At 36.7% G+C, this 19297-nt stretch overlaps 3 protein-coding genes and 1 long non-coding RNA gene across 9 annotated transcripts in view; 2 read left to right on the top strand and 2 right to left on the bottom strand.

Moving 5' to 3' along the window:
• runx2a (RUNX family transcription factor 2a) overlaps window positions 1–1701 on the bottom strand; it is a 169301-nt gene extending 167600 nt beyond the window's left edge. For 2 of the 3 annotated variants that reach the window (XM_087288828.1, XM_087288829.1), the window contains exons 1-2: window positions 1355–1701; window positions 1111–1220 (exon numbers count right to left, since the gene is read on the bottom strand). In XM_087288828.1, coding sequence (XP_087144954.1) covers window positions 1111–1168 — 58 coding nt within the window. In that variant the 5' untranslated portion in view covers window positions 1169–1220; window positions 1355–1701. 3 annotated transcript variants of the gene reach the window in all.
• Window positions 1–19297, bottom strand: part of cdc5l (CDC5 cell division cycle 5-like (S. pombe)) — a 452249-nt gene that overhangs the window by 154980 nt on the left and 277972 nt on the right. The window lies entirely within an intron of this gene.
• Window positions 1–19297, top strand: part of LOC141378508 (uncharacterized) — an 842893-nt gene that overhangs the window by 625441 nt on the left and 198155 nt on the right. The gene's annotated exons all lie outside the window — the stretch shown is intronic.
• supt3h (SPT3 homolog, SAGA and STAGA complex component) overlaps window positions 1–19297 on the top strand; it is a 267732-nt gene that overhangs the window by 74038 nt on the left and 174397 nt on the right. The gene's annotated exons all lie outside the window — the stretch shown is intronic.

Here is a 19297-nt window from a genome sequence, read left to right as displayed (position 1 = left end):
AAGATTTTCAACATTATAGACTATCCTTGAGTTTTGTAATAAACCCTGTTTACTAACCATTTTTGTTTTTTTTTCCTTCTTAAACAAAGCTAAGCATCACTATTAAAGCATTTGTATGTGTTTTAGCTACTATGGAAGCTCTTTTCCTTATTTTTTTAAGTTTCCAGAAATTAAACATATGCGTTTTCTTAAATAAGACTGCCCGCAATTATGTAAAGCTGTTAATATTGTAATGTGTATCGTTTAGAGGAGTGTGTGTGAGGTGTGATGCGCCCCTGCGGCCTCGTGTTTTAAAGACGCCACTTCGATGTCGCCGGCAGTGATGACAAAACCATAGCTCACGCTGTCTGGCTCGGGCTCAATATCCTGCCTCCATATGTTTGCCCTCCGATTATGTCGACATGAGACACTTGATGAGGAAAATACTGTAAGTACGATCTCTGATCGCTCTGTCAACAGCGCTTTGCGTTTTCATTTCCATACATGCCGTGTGATAAGACCGGGGATTTGTCTGGACTTTACATGTTAGTATATTTTGAATAGCTGAGGTATTCAAATCGGTTTTGCATAGATTGTGCTTTACATGTGGCTTTTTTTTTTGTGTGTGTGTGAGTGTGTGCGTTGTATGATGCTGGACTCTCTCTTTCTGAATGTACAGAACTTTCATAGACGCATCATGGCTGTGTATTTTGTTTAAAAGCTTGGCATTTCATTTCCTTGCAAAACTAAACCCATGTTTGCTTAAGCTTTTAATTCACATTAATGAATATCAGCTCCCTCGTTTGTGCATTAATCAATCAGCATCAACCACCATGCACGATATCAAGCGATTCCACTCTGAGCTGCAGTTTTTCCAACATCTTGTTCTAATGCAGCTCTGTAAATTGAAACAGAGTGAATGTTTATACATCCAGAAGGGTTTTCCTCTGTGTCCCGCATATGTGTTTTTAACCTACACAAACATGTCAGCATCTCAGCATCCGCGCGAACGTAAACACCCTGACTTTGAAATGTAAATGCGCGCGCGCCATCGGTTATCGACCTGCTTGACTTCTGTGTGACCCGGCGCTGAACCACAGTGAAATGAAAATAATTTCTCGCAGCACTCACCCCAGAAAAAGTTCTGCTGACACGGAGTCACCGAGCTGAAAAGACTGTTAGACGCCATAGCCACACGTTGGCTCTCTCCTCTTCTGCAGGTCGTGGTGACCCTCGAAGTCCTAAAGCGGGAGCACAAATCATATCAAGGCATCGGAAGGGAACAAACAAACACACGCGCTCCGGTCTGAGGAGACCGTTCAGATATCAGCGGATGGAAATACGGCATATACGAGTGTGGTTAGAGCGTACTTACTGACTCGTTGGGTCTCTGTGACTGGGGTTGACCCGCTCCGATTAACCATTTACGCCCCAGTGGCTCCCTCCTGTCGTCCTGGGGAAATCTCCTGCACCGCACTTGTGGTTCTGTGGTTGTTTGTGAGGGGAATGAGACATTCTCGCAATCCAAAAATGTGTAAGCTTTAAAACACACTTTTTTTTGTCTCCCCTCCTGACTGGGCTGTTACTGGAGAGGCTGGGTCATGTGTTTGGTGACATCAGAGCAGTGAAGACGGCTCAGCCCTCTTGTCAGTGGTCCTGCGTTGTGTTTTTTTTACTCCCATCCAGCGGGATGCAACCCTCCTCTTCTGCCAATCCCGAAGGAAGAGGGCAGGCACTTTTCACTTCTTCCAAGCACTCTCTCAGCTTCTTCTCCCCCCACTGCCGTTATTTCTTCTCTGTCATGCGTTCGGGTGGTGTTTAGTCTCCAGGTGTGTCTCTGCATTGCATAATCCTCGTCTCTTTGAGAAATGACAGTCTGCAGGGGGATCCTTGCGTTCGCTCTTGGGTCACGTCTGCCTCTCGTAACGCCTTAACGAGTGCATTAGCAGCCGTGATTCATCCGTCTGTTTTGCACGCCTCGCAGGTTTGGCTTTTGGCATGTGGTCAGGAGTGTGCGCCTCAGGTGTTTGTGCAAACCTGGGAAAAAATGTGCAGAGATATTTGTGCTTCTGCTGTTCTCGCTCTCTCTCCTGTTTCGGGGTCATGTTAGGTGCAACACTGTAAAAAATGCTGAGTCCCATACAATCGATTGGTGTTGGGGCAGGTATCGAAGCAAAGGAAACATGAAGGAAACTGTTCATCTATTTAGGTGGAAGCGACAAACTACATGCTTTTCATTTTTATATCAGTTTTAGGTCCCACTTTATATTAAAGAGCCCATATTATACATGAAATAGGGTCATATATTGGTTGTAAGGGTCTCCAACAACAGTCTAATATGCATGCAAGGTCAAAAAACACTTTCATGGTCTTATAATCTGCATTTATTTTTACCTAATTATCCCAGCGACTCCTGTTTGAAAATCGTCCAGTGATTCATTTGTTCCCAATCCCCTCCTTAGCGCGAAGCTAATCTGCGCTGATTGGACCGATGACAGTCTGTTGCGATTGGTCGACTGCCTTCAGTCAGAGAGTGAAATGCACAACAGCTAATCAGCAATATAGAAGTAGTCACAGTTCATACACGCTCGATAGTGTAGGCGTGGATTTTAGCTGCCAGTGGGGCAATGTAAATACAGACGATGGACTTGAAAATACAGACGACTAACTATTTTATTGAACAAAAACTCCAAAAACTGTCGAGGAGATCTCATAGCTTGTCTCACTCTGCACTTTTCACAGACACAAACACACACACACATTGCCCTTGTCCACACACACCTCCGGGCGACAACGCGCGCGCACACACACAAACACACACACATACCTCCGGACGACAGCGCATGCACACACACACTACCCTCGTCCACGGAGCTCCGTAAAAAAAGCAGCACGCGTCGCGTTTTTAACGTGACTTTGCTCGCGATAAGAGAATATAGCCAGTTAACCTGATACAGTACACGCGGTTACAAGTAATAAATCACAACTAAATACATTTACAAGCTAGAGTCAACGAGGCAACAACTTTAATCGCACGTACTTACACTTGAGAAATGGAGGAACCCATCAGTAAGTTACTCTTTACTGATTCTTTAACAAACTCAGATGAAGTATTCTTTGTAGCATGTAGTTTGCAGAAGTTTCCAGAAGTTTCCAACTGCTTGGTTATAATGCTGATGTTTCATCTTTGGGTAGAGACTCGATAATATCCATCTGCAGTGTGACTTTAATCATCCGGCATGTTTGTGTGCGTGTGTTTGTGGGTGTGTTTTGTGTGTGTGTGTGTGTGTGTGTGTGTCTGGGTTTCTGCGTCAGAGGGCGGGGCCTCAGGTTTGAAATCTCCCGGGTTTGCGCGTGCACGTGAATAACTTGGTTTCGTTCGTACGTCATGGCGAAACACCGAATGACTGTATTAAGGCGACTCGTTTGAAACACTATGAGTCGACTGTTTTATAGATGAATCAACCGTTTTAAACACTGTACACTTATTTAAGCCTTAGCTGGATACTTCACTTCACTTAGAGCTGTGTTACACACTACATGGAGGGGAATTTTCAAAAACCCATAATATGGGCTCTTTAAGTGGCCCTAATTAATATGTGCTGTACTTACACTGAACTTAATAATTTATTACAATGCACTTATTGTGTAGATACATGTTTTTACATTGTATTTACGCTTGATTAAATACCTGTTTGTAGTTACATCTGTAATTAACTTCTGTAACTACGTTTGTTACTATACTTTTGACCATCCCTTACACCTTAACCCACACTTAAACCTACCAATACCACCAATGCTGTGCATAACCTGACCTGTATCCCAACTCGAGCACCAGAAGTGTTCTGCAATACATTTTCAACATGTTAAGTACATTGTATTTCTTTTTTAAAGCAAGTACTTAGTAGTTAAGGACACTTAATATAAAGTGGGACCCAGTTTTATAACTCCTAAACCTGAATTTTTGTCAGTTTTGGAGTGCACTTGCTTAGAGATATCCTAAAAACCAACAGTACTGATACTAACATCTCAAAAGCTTTATTTTAATGGGACCTTTAAAGAGACTTGCTAATAAATAGTTCAGGGTTCATACCAAGGTTATTAAAGTTAGCGAAAACTATTGAAAAAATGAAAACGTTAAATAATTGTCGTTAACTAAAATAAAAATATTTCCCAGAGATGGGTTGCGGCCGGAAGGGCATCCGCTGCGTAAAAACGTGCTGGATAAGTTGCCGGTTCATTCCGCTGTGGCGACCCCGGATTAATAAAGGGACTAAGTCGACAAGAAAATGAATGAATGAATGAAACAAAAACAAAAACGAGAGTTGATTAAATATTTGAATCTGTGTTGTGTACATACAAAACTAACTAAAATTATAGCAAAAACCTCCTTCGTTTTAATATTTTTGATTGTATTTAATACATAATCTTACTTTAAGCCATTTAGAAGTAAATATAATTCGCGCTGCAGGTGTTTGAACCGTACGGCAACTTAGAGTCTGTAGTCCTGCTGCCATTGGTCAGATCGAGCCGGTTCTCCTCCAGTCAGCCTCGCTGTAGTCACATCACAGGAGGTGATATGCAAAGCAAAAAAAAAATAAAAAATTATATTTATATTTATTTATATTATATTTTGCACCCTACACTTTGGACTGTGCATCGATCGTCAAAATAGAGCCTATCGTGTCCAAAATCATGTTGAAAACACAACGTGTACTTCTTCCTTTACCAGTTTAAATGCGTTTCTGAACTCGCGAACGTCTGTTGTTTAGCTTTGCCATAGTCATCATCAGCTGTTCCTCACACACGCGGTGCAGTCAGTTTTGCCACTGTGTGGATTAATACTAAATGTGTGTCGTTGTTATCACTTGGGATTAGCGTTACAAGTGGAGTTATATTCTGATGTTAAACTGCATTGCTTTATTGCATTCCTGCATTGTGCTCTCACATACTCTCTGCTACTTCATAGCCGTGGTGAGCGTTTCTTTCTGTCTCACACTGAATGCAGTCAACCAATCACAACAGACTGGATCATCGGACCAATCAGCGTAAATTAGCTTCGCGCTAAGGAGGGGTTTGGGAACAAATGAATCGCTGAACATATCATATTGGAGTCGTTGGGATAATTAGGTAAAAAAAATGCAAATTATAAGACAACAAAAGTGTTTTTGACCTTGCATGCAGGTCAGCCTGTTGTTGGAGAACCCCCAAAACCAAAATGTCTCCTTTTATAATGAATAATAAGGGCTTTTTTAAAAAGAAAACTGAGTTTCTCAACTAACAAATGTGGCTTCAAAATATTAAAGTGGCTAGTGTGTTCTAGAGTATGAGTGTGGCCGCAAGTTATTGCTTTAATTCAATTTTTTCATTTCATTATTATTTTTATAGCGCTTTTACAATGTAGATTGTGTCAATGCAGCTTCACATAGAAATTTTAGTAAATTAAAACTGTCAGTCCAGTTTTCAGAGTTTAATTTTCACTACTGAAAGTCCAAACACTGAAAAGCAAATCCATCGATGCGCAGCTCCACAAGTCCCAAACCATGCAAGACAGTGGCGTCAAATGGCTACTTAACATTCTAATACAGTGGTCATCAAACTTGTTCCTGGAGGGCCGGTGTCCTGCAGATTTTAGCTCCAACCCTAATCAAACACACCTGAACAAGCTAATCAAGGTCTTACTATACTTGATACATCCAGGCAGTTGTGTTGAAGCAAGTTGGAGCTAAAGCCTGCAGGGACACCGGCCCTCCAGGACCGAGATTGGTGACCCCTGTTCTAATAGCTCCGGAGAGCTGTGGGTGGTTGCTAGGTATTTCCTAATTGGTCCCTAAGTTGTTGTTAGCATAAATTCAAAATGGTGTAACCATCACACAGAATAGCAACACTGCAACAATCTCTTAGATCAGCCTAGCAACCACAAACAACACCCTAGCAACCGCCCACAAAAGCCTAACATCATGGTGGTGAGTTTAATCATGTATATGTTCTTCAGACAACGTACAGATCTCATGAAGTTTTCCTAGACTGCTGTATTATGGGATGGTCGGTGCATATGAAAATACTGAAAATCTCAGCTCAGAGGATGTGGTGTGGTTATAGCAGGAAATGTTTCGCCCACAGCAGGCCGTTCCCTGAGTGTCTGAAAACAAGAGTGATCGAGGACAACAAAACCTGAGGCCACGATCTCTGCTTCTGTTGCTCAGTCATTTCAGCACTGGTGTAATACTGCAGCATGACACATATTAAATGGTTATTAATTCATTGTTGCTTCATTGTAAGGCACTGACGCTCATTATAGAGTAAACCAGTTTCTTAAACTTTAATAACATAATTACCATCAATACAAACTGCTTATAAATTAAGCTTTATTAACACTGAGGGTTTTTGTAGTCTTTTTTTTAAGGATGGAGTTAATAAGAAGTATTTAAAGGTGCAGTAGGTGATCTGCCACAATGCTACCCGTTAGCATAATAGCTTGGAAACACAGTCCCTCCCTTGCTGTCCAAAGCCATGCCTTCTGAAACATGAATGTGCACGTTAAAGATGGCAGCAGACAATCCACTAGATCAGTTGTTCTCTAACTGTGATATACACTAGTGATATGCGGGCTTTCTAATAGTCAGAGATGTATAAAGTACTAGATACCCAGACTTAAGTGAAAGTACAAGTGCTCTAGTGACTTGAGTAGAAGTTGAAGTGCTCTTTAAGCTCCATACTTAAGTGGAAGTACTAAAGTATTCAACATTATTTGTACTTAAGTATTGCAAGTAGTTTAGTTTAAAATTTACTAGTCAAGTACTGAAAGTAAAAGTACAAGTATTGTCTAATGTAGTTATTAAAGAAAGCAGTCAAAAGACATCATATTGTTTTGCTTATTTTAAATATCTTTTTTTAGGGCACGTGATTAAGCCGAACAAAAAGAAACATGTCTTGCGATTTATATGAACTAGGATAACGCTTTTCTCTCGCGCTTGAACCACAACTGACAGATTATAACAGCTTTAACACACACCTTTCAAAGTTGTGTCACAAAAACCCTCCGTAACCCACTCAAAGCGCTATTGAAACCAATTATCGGATTGCAAATTACTGGTTGTAAACAGAAGTTCTAAAACACGCCAGTGGGTCAAATGTCCAAAGTGAGAGAGGCCCCGTTTACACTAATGCGTTTTAGTTTGAAAACGCATAAGTTTTGCTACGGTTACGCCATCCGTCCACACTACGCCGGAGTTCTCGAGCGCCGAAAACGGAGCGTTTCGAAAACACTGGAGAGGCCGTTTTCATTTTAAAACGCTGCTGCTCCGTCTCAGTGTGGATGGGGAAAGACGGAGACATCTGAAAACGGAGGCGGGGCTGCAGACATTCGCCTCTCTGATTGGGGCTTTTTCTCAATATTAAGTAGCCTAACACACAGTTCAGTCCTGAATCTTCTCCGTGTAAGTTCAGACTTCGCAAGTTTGATCAAGGCTGCATCTCTTCTTCTCAGTTTGATATGGAAAACATACCGAGGGCACGCGTCAATCTTCACAGGGAACAGTGTACTTTATAACTTCATTCACATCACCTTGGCTACGTTGTTTCACTTTCTCAACAATAAAATGTAAACTTGATATAAGGAACTGCCTATTTTTATTTTAATATTAACAACTAAACAGACAGCAGAAATGTTGAGGCGTCGTGCTGCATGAGCGTCATCTTCACTGTGTGGATATTTATAACAAAACGGAGCCGGTAACAACTGCCTCCTTTCAATTTCAGTGAAAATACGAAACACCCTCTCTTTTGCTGAATATCAGTTTTAATTATCGATAATGGCCATTATAAAAGTATAACATACAATAAGTTTATACATTATAGGAAATAAAGGCAAGCGATCAGTCAATATACAGAATGCTACGTGCTTACATTAATCATTAACTTATCTTTGCGCTCAGCCAAAACACGTTACCTGAGAACAAGTAATAGATTCCAATGACCAAAGTCAGGGAATATGTCGTTAGATAAAGACAACAACATGAATGAAATATCACGTTTAGCAAATATAGTGAGATTAGATCCAGCGGGAGATGCTTGATGAGAAGTCCGACTAGAAGAGCTCTCATCTGGGTAGATGGGCTCCAGCCTCCAGCGATTGCCAAAGTGTGTGTGTGTGGTCACGTGATGTGCGTTTTCAGCGTTTTGGTGTGGACGGAGAGCAGTTCAGAAACGCTGGGTAAAACGCGAGTGTGGACGCGGATCGTTTTCATTCTAAAACGCCGTTTTAAAACTAAAACGCACTAGTGTAAATGGGGCCAGAGAGAGAGAGGTGAAGATGGAGTTTTACAGCATTTTTCCGTAGTAGTGAAATTGCGGCTCGTGTGCTGTGACGCCTTCATTGTCAGTGAAAGATTGTCCAGGAAACTCAAAAGCAGTTGAATCGTGCACAATTATCTACCTTTTAAGTAGCAAGAGCGTTATTTACCTGCCCTCGCCTCCTTCGCCATAGTATTCTACTGCGACATAAATGACGTCAGTACGTAATAACCGTTTATGATCTATTACTGAACCGATATCAATAATTTGGACACCTGTAGTAATGAGTAACGATGCAGCTCATAAAAAATCTGTCGGAGTGAAAGTATTAAAGGGCACCTAGGTTACCCCTTTTTTTTTAGATTTAATATAAGTCTTTTGCGTCTCTAGAATGTGTATATAAAGTTTCAGCTCAAAACACCCATCAGATTTTTCATTATACCTTTTACAAAATGCTGTTTTATACTGATTTCCAGCAGGGGGTGGTTTTGTCGTACTGCGCCTTTAAGACGAGTCTTTCCCGCCGACTGTTTCTACGTCTCTTCCAGCGTACTTTAATATCCTCCCTCGGCTGTGTCAGGCAACAGACAGACTTAAAGGAAGAAGGTCTCACGTAGCGTTTGTGAGAAATACTACAGTAAGAACTAACCTTTACTAATCAGTATTGTGAAGTTGCATTAATGAGTCACAAACAATATTGTTACAAAGTTCACACACACACACACAGAGATACACACACACACACAGGCAGGCAGACAGACAGACAGAGCGCGCTTAGCTTAGCACTGTTTTTGCACTCAAATGTGACAGGATACAGGCTAACCTCCAGTGCTGTGTGGATATCTGTTATGCTAATGTACAAAATAAACCTGCTTTAACTTCCACAAACCGGGATTGAAGCGTCTTCTTTTATAATTGTTCTGACATGCGGCTGTGCTGATGAAGTAAAGCTGAAGTAAATCACTGTAATTAATTACACACGTGCACTGTTTTAAAACACTTTAAACATGTGAAACTCACTCTTAATCACGTTTGATGATGATTGCTGATCCTAGCGAACAGAACAGAACTTTTATACCCGGTTGCTTTGCGTATGTCTGCCTGGTCTTGTTGACATGATTATACACGTGACTACCGGAACATGTTAATGCGCGCAGCTGTCAATCAATTCGGTGGGCAGGGGGACCGCACTCCTACGTAAAGTTGCGGTTGGTCTGAAAACCGCTCTAATTGGTCCACCGTTTTTATGTTGTTAAATTGAAAAAAAAAGGACTGGGTGTGTTTATTTCACCCCAATATGATGGTCTATACACTATATATACACATATGTTTGTCCTAATAGCTTGAAAAGTAGATTTTTCACCATAGGTGACCTTTAAACTCATCCAAAATATGTACTGAAGTTAAAGTGGAAGTAGGAGAAAAAAACAATACTCCAGTAGAGTACAGATACTGCCTTTTAGTACTTAAATACAGTAGTGAAGCAGTTGTACTATACATCTCTGCTTCTAGTGGTACACGGAGGAAATGAATGTCATATGTGCATGCTACATATATTTAAAAATCTATTTACAATTATTTACATATGAATATGATGACATATAGCCTATATTTATGAGGTCCAGGCAACATTTACAGGTGAGTCAACTCTAAAAGCTCAAGTTGCCTTACAATTTCAAATTTTACAAATGTTTTTATTTATTTTATTTTTTTATAGTATGATCAGTTAAGTGATTTGTGTAGTTCCTTTACTCGCTCAGATGCTAAAACAACGCAGACTGAGTGCGCAAATACATAAACACTAGCAGGGAGTTGAATGCATTATCCCTCTCCGTTCTTCCACTAGTGATTTTTCACACTCAGCATCTCCTGACTGCACATTGTGCTAATGATATTCCACTGGTGAGACGCACTATTTTAAATTCCTGCCGTCTTCGAACACGTCTGCCGCTCCACCAGTATCTGCTGTGTGTCGGTGAGCGCTGGTGGTCTTCCTGCGAGCATGGCTTCACTGTGGTCCTTGTATGTGTGTGTGTGTGTGTGTGTCTAAGGCCGGGCTTTAGCTTGGCCTGCTTCAGCTCGGACCACACAGGCATAAACAGGGCATTAGATGCGAGAACATTATTCCTGGCGGCCGGAGGAAGGAGACATTACGGCCTGCATCCATTTCACACCTTCATCCATTCGGAGCTCTTATGAGTTTACCTTTGAAAGCCGCCCACGCTCTGTTGATGGCGTTAAACTGTGCTGGAGGCTGTGTTTGTGAGGGGAAATTCAGCAGGGTCAATTGGGCTTGTCAAGGGAGGCGGGAAATTTATTGGGAGCTGCGTTAGGATAGATGCTTCTCTGTTTTGTATTCATGCGTGAATATCTTTTTTCTTTTAACGGTTTTGATTTAAAAATGAAGATTTTCAATTATTTACATGATATGGGATTAATTTAATTAAATCAATATTTAGTTGCTTGTTATAGAGGAATAATTACTTGGTATAATAATTATTTTTAAACTTTTCCAATAAAAAATCTTCTTCAACTACTGACATTTATTTATTTATTGATATTTTATTTATTTAAAATTTATTTATTTACGTTTTATTTATTTATTTATTTATTTATTTATTTTTATGCCAATTGTGGTATGTTTCAATATAAATAAATAAATAAATAAATCATAATATTTATTTGTTTAAAGTTCAAATATATTACAACAACTGGCTTACATATTTATTTATTTGTTTGTTTATTTTAAGTTCAAATACAACACAACAACTGGCTTATTTGTTTATTTATTTGATTATTTAATGTTCAAATACAACACTACAACTGAATAAATGTATATGTTTGTTTTATATGCCAAAAAAGTATTTAGTTACAAAAATTGTCTCCCATGAAAGTAAAATATTCTCACCCTTATTAATTCACTCATTCATTACTTTTTAAAAAAAACTACACACACCAGCAAGGCAATTTATTAAATTGTGAAAATGTTTTCTGTAATGTACATTCCTAAATGTCTTATATTTTAAAACGTCCTTTTTGCGACACAAACCGTTTAATTTTTATTCTCACACAATATCATTCCATAATGTACAGTCTGTAGGAGTGGTAATTTTCAATTGTGTTACAATTTAAATTAGATCTGCACAATATATCGTTTCAGCATCAATATGGCAATTTATGAAAGGCAAGGCAATTTATTAAATTGTGAAAATGTTTTCTGTAATGTACATCCCTAAATGTCTTATATTTTAAAACGTCCTTTTTGCGACACAAACCGTTTAATTTTTATTCTCACACAATATCATTCCATAATGTACAGTCTGTAGGAGTGGTAATTTTCAATTGTGTTACAATTTAAATTAGATCTGCACAATATATCGTTTCAGCATCAATATGGCAATTTATGAAAGGCAAGGCAATTTATTAAATTGTGAAAATGTTTTCTGTAATGTACATCCCTAAATGTCTTATATTTTAAACCTTCCTTTTTGCGACACAAACCGTTTAATTTTTATTCTCACACAATATCATTCCATAATGTACAGTCTGTAGGAGTGGTAATTTTCAATTGTGTTACAATTTAAATTAGATCTGCACAATATATCGTTTCAGCATCAATATGGCAATTTATGAAACTGCAATAGTCGCATTGCAGAATTTCAAGCAATTTCAAGTGTATTTAAACCTGAGATGTCCAAACTCCGTCCTGGAGGACCAGTGTCCTGCATATTATAGTTCCAGTCCCAATTAAACACACCTAAACTAGCTAATCAAGCTTTTTTAGGTATACTAGAAACATCCAGGGAGGTGTGTTGAAGGAAGTTAGAGCTAAACTATGCCGGACACCGGCCCTATAAAGTTTGACACATCAACTAAGATTAATTTTTGTGTAATGAATGAATGAATGTATTTGTACAATGAAGACTATATCTATTACCAATGAAGACTATACCTAACTCTATTTGATTGATTATATTTTAATTACATTACAACATCGATGCTTTAAAAGGAACCTTATGAAATTAAAAATAGTCACATAAAGCTCTCACCAGTAGTTCATCCTCGACTGAAAAATACTAGCTTTGCATATAGCCCATACTGTTAAACTCGACTGAAAACCATAACACGCTGTTTGTTTAATTTTCATCTTTGTTCTATTGGTTTTCATAGGAGATAATTTATTTTTATTGTTTATATATATTTTTTTATATTTTCAGTTTAAATGATTATTTTTTTAATTTTCTCATCATTTTAATATTTTAGATTTTAGAATATTTATTTGGCATAAAAATTCAGATCTTCTCCAATGACTTTCGTTCATTCGAACGTTCGATAATTTGATTGTTTTTTTTTTCATGCCAGTTGTTGCATATACTCTTTAAATAAATGGATAAATAATTCATAATATTTATTTATTTGTTTGTTTGTAGTTCAAACACAACATAGCAACTGGCTTAAAAATATTGTTTATTAATTTATGTTTGTTTGTTTATTAAATTGCTCGCTTGCTAGTTTTCTTTCGTGCCAGTTATTGGATATGCTTTTTAATTAAACAAAGTCATAATGTTTATTCATTTATATATTGGTTTTAAGTTCAAATACAGCACCACAACTGGCCTAAAAATATTGGTTTTTATTTGTTTATTTGTTTTATAATTTGTTTGCTTGCTAGTTTTCTTTCATGGCAATTGTTGTACATGCTCTTTAATTAAATTAATAAACAAATTGTAATATTTATTGACTTTGTTCGTGTAAAGTTAAAATAAAACACAGCAACATTGTTGTGATGATGTTTTTCCGTGATTTACTTTCTTTTAATTTCTTATATTTTTAATCTCCTTTTTGCAAGCTGTTTAATTCCTAGCCTCACACAATCACTCCCTAATGTGCAGTCTGCAGGAGTGTTTTTAATGAGTGGTCAAATAGTAATGCAGAATTCTGTAGGATTGATGCAGTCAGAGGTCAGGAGGAGTAAAACCACAGCTGTTTACGCATTCAGTACAGCAGAGGATTCTGGGATATGACAGGATCTCGCTTGGCAGAACCCCAGTGGCTTTCTCTTGCGGCCCGGGCGCATCGAGAGGATAACAATTAAAGCAGAAGAACCTGTCATTTCTGACAATTATCACAAGTCTGCTTTCATGGCCAACAGGCAGTTTGAGTGTCGGGTGACGTTTGAAGAGTTCAAGTCTTGCTTATGACGTTACATGTGGCCGTACACCTCACACACTCCCTTAAGCCTCTTGCTGATGACTAGAATTTTTATTTATTTTATTTTTTTTTACTAACAATAGTTTCCCATCAGTTTCTTTATTTTAGTTTGTATAATTTGTATGTTTTTTTTTGCAGCATTTTCAGCTCAGTGCATGTAAAGTATGCATTTATTTAATAATTATATTTTATTTTGTTTATCAATTTATTTTTTGGGCTGCTTAACAAGCTTAGTTTATTGCAGTTTGTGTCAGGCATGCTTTTCTTTCTATTAATATTTGTTTTTTGCAGCTTTAAGAATTGTTTTAATTTATTTAAAAACGTTTGCCATTAACTGGTGCATATTTATGTTTTATTTTATTATACATTTTTTTGTAGCTCAGTATATTGTTATTTGTGTCGAGCATGCATTTATTTATTTATTCATTAATTCATTTTCATTTCTCCTTAGTCCCTTTATTAATCTGGTGTCGCCACAGTGGAATGAACTGCCAACTTATTCCGCATGTGTTTCACACATTCCAGCTGCAACCCATCACTGGGAAACACCCACACACACGCATTCACGCTCATACATTACAGACAATTTTAGCTTACCCAGATCACCTATACTGCATGTTAGAGCTGCACGATTCTGGCTAAAATGAGAATAGCGATTTTGTTGCTTAAAATAAAATCACGATGTTCTCATGATTCTGTAATGTAAAATAAAGCTTAATGTAAAAAGGCTATTATTATTATTATTTCACAAACATATGGTGAAACAACATTGATAATATTATGTGCAGGTCTACTGTTGGTTAAAATGCTCAATTTCGAATAGACTTTGAATGGTGGACTTGAATAGACTTTAAATGTGTCCTGGTCGTTAATGCACTGTAAGTGATGACAGCAGAATACAGCTATTCATAATTCTGACGTTGAATTATTATGTTTGAGTCATATGTTTGCAATCTGTTATTGGGAAGATTATTATTAGACCATTTATTCACTGCTAAAATCAGACATTTGTCATTATCAGATTCCCTCTTGCATTATATAGGCTAGAGTGGTTATACTGACACTGTTATGCCGAGTTCAGACTGCGTGATTTTAGCCCCTAAGGTTTTAGAAATCGCAGATTAATGCCTGAAATCACAGGCAAATCGCTGCTCGTGCATGTGAGTGACAATCACACAGTATGAACTATCAAAGACACGATCTGAGAGAATCGCCGATGAGTCGCCGATGCTCATGAGATATTTGGCATGCTAAATAACTGGAGCTGTTGGCGATTCAAATCATGCCGTGTGAAATGAGTTCTGACTGAAAATAACATCAGCGATCGCCTACAGCCAATGAGAAAGCAGCATTCACTTGTGTCTGTGTGTGTGCGTGTGTGCGTGTGTGCGTGTGTGTGTGTGTGTGTGTGTGTGTGTGTGTGTGTGTGTGTGTGTGTGTGTGTGTGTGTGTGTGTGTGTGTGTGTGTGTGTGCGCGCGTGTGTGTGTGTGTGCGCGTGTGCGTATGTAACTGCAGGCCAGCGGGAGATTGAGGGAGAAGTTAAAAGCGCTCATTTTCGGGTTATTTGGACCCAAGAAATGGAGGAAAAACTAGTGGAGGTTTGACAGGAGCCCCCGTGTCTGTTTGACGTTTAAAAAAGGAAAGTTAAAAGTTTTAAAATTGAAAGTTGAGGAGAAATGGCTAATTTCCTTCAAACCCAAGTGAGCAAATATGTACATGTTCTACCCCATTAAAGGCTTCTTTCTCGTTATGTAGTTAATAACCAAAGATATGCTAAGTGTTTTTGGCTGTGAGACGTAATTTGGACGAAGTTGTCGGCGATTCTTCCAATTGTAAACTCATGCAACGTGAAAGCCCCTGTGAAAGCCCCGATCCATCTTGCAGTGTAAAGAAAGCAGCGACAAAACGCAAGCTCAGATAGTCATGCAGTGTGAAAACATCTGCGACACGACTACTGTGAAAATCATCCTGTCTGAACTCGGCATTAAACATTTATTCTCATGCACAACACTTTGTGTTCGCTATGAAAGAAAAAACATATTAAATGCTTGTCGTAATCATTACTCTGCTTCCGGTTTTATTTTGACTGCTAAGTGCTGTTCATACTTCTCGCGCGGGTCCCAAACGATCGCTCTGTGCCACAAACTGAATGTTATTTACAACTTTTTTACCTGTTATTCACAGCTTATGCAGATTCTGTTCTCTAGAGTAGACACGTGCGTCTATCATTAAGGAGGGTGCGCGGCTTGCCCTCTCTGTGTTAACAGTTCACGATCAGTTGCTCACATCGCATGTAATTTCACGGCCACAAATACAGCATTACATGAAGACAGAAAGGGCATTTTTGGATGAATTATACCTTATAAATACAGCATGTGACTCTTTTAACATCATTTGGAGGTGTCCATGTCGCTGAGCAACCTATGTAAAACAAAGTGAAGACTTGTGCAGCCGCCTTTTTTGCTCCTAAACTTGAAAATATGATTGACAGAATCGTAGAAATGCTGGATTAAGATCGTTTAGGGCAGGGGTCAACAAACTTGTTCCTGGAGGTACGGTGTCCTGCAGATTTTAACTCTAACCCTAATCAAACACACCTGAACAAGTTAATCAAGGTCTTACTAGGTATATTTTACACACTTAGGCAGTTGTGTTGAGGTCGGTTGGACCCTGCAGGGACAACGGCCCTCCAGGAGCGAGATTGGTGACCCCTGGTCTAGTGCATCGAATCGAGATTGCAATCTTTTTCCGATTAATTGTGCAGCTCTACCGCGTGTCTTTGGACTTGTCTGTCTTTCTGTCTGTCTATCTGTCTACCTATCTACCATATCTGCCTACCCCCACCCAAAATTTAGCTTCTTTGATTTTGTTTATTTATTCACTCATTTTTATAATGTATTGTCTAATAACTGATCAGAAATCTTTCATTCTTGATATTTCATTATTCATATATATATATATATATATATATATATATATATATATATATATATATATATATATATATATATATATATATGTATATATATATATATATATATATATATATGTATATATATATATATATATATATATATATATATATATATATATATATATATATATATACATACACAGTTGAGGTCAGAATTATTAGCTCCCTTTGTATTTTTTTCTTCTTTTTTAAAAATATTTTCTAATTGATGTTTAACAGAGCAAGGAAATTTTCACAGTATGTCTGTATATTTTTTTTCTGAAAGTCTACAGAACAAACCATCATATACAATAACTTGCCTAACTACCCTAACCTGCCTAGTTAACCTAATTAACCTAGTTAAGGCTTTAAATGTCACTTTAAGCTGTAAAGAAGTGTCATGAAAAATATCTAGTAAAATATTAATTACTGTCATCACTGTCAAGATAAAATAAATCCATTATTAGAAATGAGTTACTAAAACTATTATGTTTAGAAATGTGTTGAAAAAAAAATCTGCTCTCCGTTAAATAGAAATTGGGAAAAAAAATAAACAAGTGGTCTAATAATTCAGGGGGGCTAATAATTCTGACTTCAACTGTGTGTGTGTGTGTGTGTGTGTGTGTGTGTGTGTGTGTGTGTATACATATATATATATATATATATATATATATATATATATATATATACATATATATATATATATATATACATATATATATATATATATATATATATATATATATATATATATATATATATATATATATATATATATATATATATATATATAAATTATTTATTTATTTATTTTTGCATTTTCAGAAGCTGATGTCTAACAACTTGTTTGCTAAGCAGATATTTATTTGAAATGGTCTTGGAATTTCAAATCTTATAAATCATAAAGTTCTTCAAGGTAATGTCACTCAGTCTAAAAAACGTTCTCATTCATGCCGCTGATGGAGAAGTGATGTAAATGTGTGTTTAATGCTGTTTTTGATGTTTAATGAGGTTCCTGATGTTTCCCGTGGAAATGAGCTAAAAACGGGTGAGAGGAAATGATGCAAATCGCATTAGGCTGCAAAATATTTAAGAACGCATTAGAGTCCTGATGTGTGTGAGGGAGATGACAGACTGTGATCTCCCTTTCTTCTTCATCTTTTCTGACTCTGAGCATCTGTACAGTACTGTCATTCAGAAATTCTGTCATTCTGTGTGAAATATTTTAATTTAAATTCAGATTCCTAATGTAGTCAGTCAAGAAGAGAATGTTTGATTTGCTTGTTCAATTAATTAATATTATTTTTAAACAATTTTCTTTTTTTATTTTAATCATCTGTATAAATAATCTATCTGTCTGAGGTTAACTTCTTTGGGAAATTAGTTTTATTATATTTTATTTATTTATATTTCTTTTATTGTAATTTAAGTTAACAAAATTTTAATTAAATTTTATTTACTTAAAATTCATTTATCCATTTATTTTATTTTAATAAATAAAAAAATTATTTATTAATCTTTTATATTTAATTAAAAAAATAGTTAGTTTATTTATTTTAATTTTATTTTTATTAATTATGTTTTTATTCTATTTTATTTTAATCATCTATCTCATCTTAGTACCTGGGTCTGAGGTTAATTTCTTTGTGAAACAAGTTTTGTTTTATTTAATTCAATTTAATATAGTTTATTTTATTACATTTTTTATGATCTGTATTGGTTTGAGGTTAATTTCTTTATTCTTTATAAATATTTTTTATGTAATTATATTTAATTAAAAAATATTAATCAATGAATTTATTTTTATTTTATTTTCATTAATTTTTATTTCATTTCATTTCAATTTATTTGATATATACTTACTATCTCATCTCAGTACCTGGGTCTAAGGTTAATTTCTCTGTAAAATAAGTTTTGTTTTATTTGATTTATTTATTTATCTTATTTTAATTTAAGTTGATTAAATTTAAATTTTATTTATTTTAAATATATATTTATTTATTTTATTAAATTTAATAAAAAATTTAATCATTAATCTATTTATTTTCATTTAATTTTAATATTTTTTTACATTTATTTATTTAAGTTATTTCATTTTAATTAATCAATTTTATTATTTTATTTTAATTATTTTATTTCATTTTAATTTTTTCAGTCATTAATTTTCTTTTTGGCTCAGTCCCTTTAATAACCAGTGGTCACCACAGCAGAATTAACCGCTAACTTATCCAGCATATGTTTTACACAGTGGAAGCCCTTCCAGCCACAACCCAACACTGGGAAACATCCACACACTCTTGCATTCACACACATACACTACAGACAATTTACTTCATTTAATTCACCTATAGCGCATTTGTTTGCACTGTGGGGAAAATTGGAGCACCCAGAGGAAACCCACACAAACACGGGGAGAACATGCAAACTCCACACAGAAATGCCAATTTGCCCAGCTGAGACTCAAACCAGCGACCTTCTTGCTATGAGGTGATTGTGTCACCCACTGCGCCACTGTTTATTTTATTTTTTATTTTTTGTAGTGTCTTGTTTAACCAGAAAAGGTCTGGACTGAATGGTTGCGTCATCGTGCAGTTGTGCTGAAGTTAGTGTAGTCTACTGTCAGACGGTGTTGTGTTATTTGGACACTGCCCTGCTGTGTGTGTTTTGTCTGTGTGAAGTGTGATGACGTCATCAGTGTTTTCCTCATACAGTCCTGTAAGGTCATGGATGCAATGTTTGTTTGGTCATATAGAAGAGTTTAATGTTTGAGCTCAAGGGTTTCAGCAGATCAGACCGCACTGAACACACAGTCTGACGTGCGCTTCATAAACTCCTGCTGGAAGAGATTAAAGTCAACA

This window comes from Danio rerio, chromosome 17 (assembly GCF_052040795.2).
Source record: "Danio rerio strain M-AB ecotype USA chromosome 17, GRCz13ab, whole genome shotgun sequence".
In the NCBI taxonomy this organism is placed as follows: domain Eukaryota; kingdom Metazoa; phylum Chordata; class Actinopteri; order Cypriniformes; family Danionidae; genus Danio; species Danio rerio.
Note: the sequence above shows the minus strand (reverse complement) of the source record. Positions and strands in the feature narration are given on the sequence as shown.